This window comes from Oncorhynchus clarkii, unplaced genomic scaffold (assembly GCF_045791955.1).
Source record: "Oncorhynchus clarkii lewisi isolate Uvic-CL-2024 unplaced genomic scaffold, UVic_Ocla_1.0 unplaced_contig_284_pilon_pilon, whole genome shotgun sequence".
Taxonomy (NCBI): Eukaryota; Metazoa; Chordata; class Actinopteri; order Salmoniformes; family Salmonidae; genus Oncorhynchus; species Oncorhynchus clarkii.
The window spans coordinates 7,228-12,500 of record NW_027258909.1 but is presented as its reverse complement, the minus strand read 5'-3'; the positions used below and the strand labels follow the sequence as shown (position 1 = coordinate 12,500).

General features: G+C 40.0%; 1 protein-coding gene across 2 annotated transcripts in view; it reads right to left on the bottom strand.

Moving 5' to 3' along the window:
* The window catches only part of LOC139399181 (beta-synuclein-like), a 32,729-nt gene extending 27,717 nt beyond the window's left edge, over positions 1 to 5,012 (bottom strand). For both annotated transcript variants that reach the window (XM_071144695.1, XM_071144696.1), the window contains exons 1-2: positions 4,887 to 5,012; positions 3,276 to 3,417 (exon numbers count right to left, since the gene is read on the bottom strand). In XM_071144695.1, the coding sequence (XP_071000796.1) occupies positions 3,276 to 3,396 (121 nt within the window). In that variant the 5' untranslated portion in view covers positions 3,397 to 3,417; positions 4,887 to 5,012. The remainder of the gene's footprint in view (positions 1 to 3,275; positions 3,418 to 4,886) is intronic.
* Between the last annotated feature and the right edge of the window lie 261 nt (positions 5,013 to 5,273).

The window sequence follows — 5,273 nt, the reverse complement described above, 5'->3', positions numbered from 1 at the left end:
TTGTATTCAGCATTTCACTGTATGGTCTACTACACCTGTATTGAATTTCAACCACAGATTCAACAACAAAGACCAGGGAGATTTTCAAAACGCCTCATAAAGAAGAAGGGCAGTGATTGGTAGATGGGTAACAGTAGCAAATCAGACATTGAATATCTCTTTAAGCACGCTCAAGTTAATGATTATCTTGTGGATTACAGAGCAGTATTCAGACCACTTGACTTTTTCCACATTTTGTTATTTCTCCACCTTATTCTAAAATGGATTAAATAAAAAAAAAAAATCTCAATCAATCTACCTACACACATTACAACATAATGACAAAGCAAAAACAGGTTTTTAGATTTTTTTTGCAAATGTATTACAAATAAAAAACAGAAATACCTTTATTTAAATAAGTATTCAGGCCCTTTGCTATGAGACAGGAAATTGAGCTCAGGTGCATCCTGTTTCCATTGATCATCCCAGAGATGTTTCTACAACTTCATTGGAGTCCACTTGTGGTAAATTCAATTGATTGGACATTTGGAAAGGCACACACCTGTCTATATAAGGTCCCACAGTTGACAGTGAATGTCAGAGAAAAAACCAAGCCATGAGGTCGAAATAATTGTCCGTAGAGCTACGAGACAGGATTGTGTCGAGGCACAGATCTGGGGAAGGGTACCAAAACATTTCTGCAGCATTGAATGTCCCCAAGAACACAGTGGCCTCCATCATTCTTAAATGGAAGAAGTTAGGAACCACCAAGACTCTTCCTAGAGCTGACCGCCTGGTCAAACTGAGCAATCGGGGGAGAAGTGCCTTGGTCAGGAGGTGACCAAGAACCCTATGGTCACTCTGACAGAGTTTTAGAGTTCCTCTGTGGAGATGAGAGAACCTTCCAGAAGGACAACCATCTCAGCAACTCCACCAATATGAACTTTGTGGTAGAGTGGCCAATCGGGAGCCAGTCCTCACTAAAAGGCACATGACAGCCCGCTTGGAGTTTGTCAAAAGGCACCTAAAGGACTCTGACCATGAGAAACAAGATTCTCTGGTCTGATGAAATCAAGATTGAACTCTTTGACCTGAATGCCAAGCGTCACATCTGGAGGAAACCTGGCACCATCCCTACGGTGAAGCATGGTGGTGGCAGCATCCCTACGGTGAAGCATGGTGGTGGCAGCATCCCTACGGTGAAGCATGGTGGTGGCAGCATCATGCTGAGGGGATGTTTTTTTTTACACTAGTCAGGATCGAGGCAAAGATGAACGGAGCAAAGTACAGAGAGATCCTTGATGAAAACCTGCTAGGCACACTGTCACGCCCTGGTCTAAGTATTTTGTGTTTTTCTTCATGTATTGGGTCAGGCCAGGGTGTGGCATGGGGTTTTTGTATTGTGGTGTGTTTTGTCTTGGGGTTTTGGTGTGTATGTATTGGGATTGTAGCTAGTGGGGTTATCTAGCAAAGTCTATGGCTGTCTGGAGTGGTTCTCAATCAGAGGCAGGTGTTTATCGTTGTCTCTGATTGGGAACCATATTTAGGCAGCCATATTCTTTGAGTTTGTCGTGGGTGATTGTCCTGAGTGTCTTGATGTCCTTGTTTGATGTTAGTTGACACAAGTATAGGCTGTTTTCGGTTTTCGTTTCGTTTATTGTTTTGTAGTGTTCGTGTTTAGTCGTGTTTACGTTTGTTTAAATAAACATGGATCGCAATCGACACGCTGCAGTTTGGTCCGACTCTCCTTCACTATATGAAAACCGTTACACACACAGCCAAGACAATGCATCCATAGTAACCTACATAATGAACCCATAGTAACCTACATAATGAACCCATAGTAACCTATATAATGAATCCATAGTAACCTATAGAATGAACCCATAGTAACCTACATAATGAACCCATAGTAACCTACATAATGAACCCATAGTAACCTATAGAATGAACCCATAGTAACCTAGATAATGAACCCATAGTAACCTATAGAATGAACCCATAGTAACCTACATAATGAACCGATAGTAACCTACATAATGAATCCATAGTAACCTATAGAATGAACCCATAGTAACCTATAGAATGAATCCATAGTAACCTATAGAATGAACCCATAGTAACCTATAGAATGAATCCATAGTAACCTACATAATAAACCCATAGTAACCTATAGAATGAACCCATAGTAACCTATAGAATGAATCCATAGTAACCTACATAATAAACCCATAGTAACCTATAGAATGAACCCATAGTAACCTATAGAATGAATCCATAGTAACCTACATAATGAACCCATAGTAACCTATAGAATGAACCCATAGTAACCTACATAATGAACCGATAGTAACCTACATAATGAATCCATAGTAACCTATAGAATGAACCCATAGTAACCTATAGAATGAATCCATAGTAACCTATAGAATGAACCCATAGTAACCTATAGAATGAATCCATAGTAACCTACATAATAAACCCATAGTAACCTATAGAATGAACCCATAGTAACCTATAGAATGAATCCATAGTAACCTACATAATGAACCCATAGTAACCTATAGAATGAACCCATAGTAACCTAGATAATGAACCCATAGTAACCTATAGAATGAACCCATAGTAACCTACATAATGAACCGATAGTAACCTACATAATGAATCCATAGTAACCTACATAATGAACCCATAGTAACCTATAGAATGAACCCATAGTAACCTATAGAATGAACCCATAGTAACCTACATAATAAACCCATCGTGACCTACAGAATGAACCCATAGAAACCTATAGAATGAATCCATAGTAACCTATAGAATGAATCCATAGTAACCTATAGAATGAACCCATAGTAACCTATAGAATGAACCCATAGTAACCTACATAATAAACCCATCGTGACCTACAGAATGAACCCATAGTAACCTATAGAATGAATCCATAGCACAGACACAATGCAATGTAGGCAGTGAGGGATCAATTATGCTTTCACTACTACACGCTTCAAAGAGAAGCCATAACATCCTATTAAAAAGGATGACAAAAAGACCCACCCCTATTCCAACCAATCAAGGAAAAGTACATTGTCTCTGGACCTATAGCGTCGCTCTACGAGGCGTTCTAAATGTCAGCGCTCTCAACTCTTATTGGTCGATTTCTGCTGTACATAATAACTTGCTCGCTCGGCAGGCGCTCGTGATGTGCATGCGTTAAATTGAAGCCGTGGACGTCACAGGTACCGGATTATCCAACAGAGTGATTTCGGTCTAACGTTCTAAAGCTCGGGTCTTACCGATAAACATGGCGCCTTCCTTGGTCTTTTCCGCCGCCAGCGCAGCTCCCTCTTTAGTCTTCTCCGCGGCCATAGCCATGCCGTCTTTAGCTTTGGACAACCCTTTCATGAACACATCCATCTCGACCCTGGTCCTGGAGCTCTGGAGAGATGCAAAGAACCATGAATCACGTCCCATGTAGTCTATTGTATCGACCTACAGTCCTATACCGTAGTAATGTGGTAGGCCGAGTACTAGTTACATGCTAACGGAAAGCTACATCTAATGAAGAAGCAAAAGTCCTGAAGCAGAGCGTTGTAATTATGTATGATGAATTATGTTGTATTCGGTAGGGTCCTGGAGATCTGGAGAGGATGGAATGGGATCCCGTTACAACACTGATTGTCAGTAGTTTACCATGCGTTATTATATACAGTTATATGGCACTAGTTACACGGTAATGAATGACTGTTTTTGACGGATTGATTGCGCTGGAGAGAGATGGATAGCCATACCCAATAAAATGATAACTGTCCATGGTGCTGAAAGAGCGCTTTTTAATGACGTATTCTGAATTAGTTTTATTCGGTATTTCTCGGTTATGGACTGTAGTTGATTTATTGGCAGATGAGGAGGATGTTAATAGCTTAACGCATGTAACTAGCTTTCACTGTTTCCCCTTTTCTCTTTCGTGTTTTCTTCTAATACCATAGATGTCACTTTGTGTCTAGGTTTTCATTGGTTGCGATGACGGAAGAATGGGGATTGGAGGAATCCTCCGGTCTCCGTTCACAGTTGGCCTCGATAGCCGAACCTCTCTGCCACAGACCAGTCATTAATAGTAAAGGCCGTTTTTTATTTTTTTCTAGCACCTCCTCCCTTCTCTTTCTCCAAATGTCATGAAATATCCAGAGAGAGCGAGAGAAGGGGAAAAAAAGGTTTATATGAAATGGTTAAATGTGCTCGCGGTCATTAATTATTACTTGTAATATTACTCTTAATGTCCGCGCGAGCCGAGGACAAGTCAGGAAGTTGAATTTGAAATAGCGCCTATGTGATCTACCTATTTAACCAAGCGCATTACATGTGATATTGCCTAGCCCTACTATTCTATGTGGGGGAAGGGGAGGGAGAAAACTACGTGATGCTCATCACGGGCACCAAGAACAATATGTATTTTGTCAATAAATACGTATATATCTACAGGGTAGAATATGACATAAAACAAATATTTCTATTCATTTTTAAAAATCAAATACGCGATTTAATCATTCATTTCGATGTGTTAATATTATAATAATTATTAGGCTACTGTACCTTATAGAGAACGCCCATTCAGGAAATTATGTCTCGTCAATTTTCTCATCAAATGCAACAATTGCTCTTTCGGCCTTTCATCAGGTCTCCGTTTGACACTGATTTAATTCAACGTGTTGGTTATCTATAATTGACACGGATCAGTTACATAATAAACTAAAATATGTGTAGCCTTCAATGATCCCCCCCCCCCTCTCCTATAAAACGTACCGTTATAATGTCGATATTATTTCCATTACAACCTCCTAAATGTTTTTCCTTTCTCTCGACGCCAAACACAAATATCACAATAAAACATCATGAAATCCTCTTACCTTTTCTTTACAAAGATGACTTGTTTCCTCAAGGTTCTATTACCCAGCTGATTCAAATATCGCCTAGAACGGGAGCTGCTGTCAGTAACTGATCTCTAGGTAGGTGGGCCTTCCTCGGGATTGTCTGTCTGTCGACCAATAGGAAGCGACTGATCACGTAGCCCCCTTTTTTCATTGATCATTCCAGCAGCACGACATCAACATCACTATCATCATCATCGTGACCATCAACAATATAGTCTTTACCCCTTTAAAATAGAAAACACATAACATCATTTGTTATTATGAGTATGTGTCCGACAGACAATTAGTCAAAGTAGTATTAGCAACAGCAGTGGTAGTATCAGCAGGCCTGCCAATTATACGATGATTATCAATGTTCTGAAA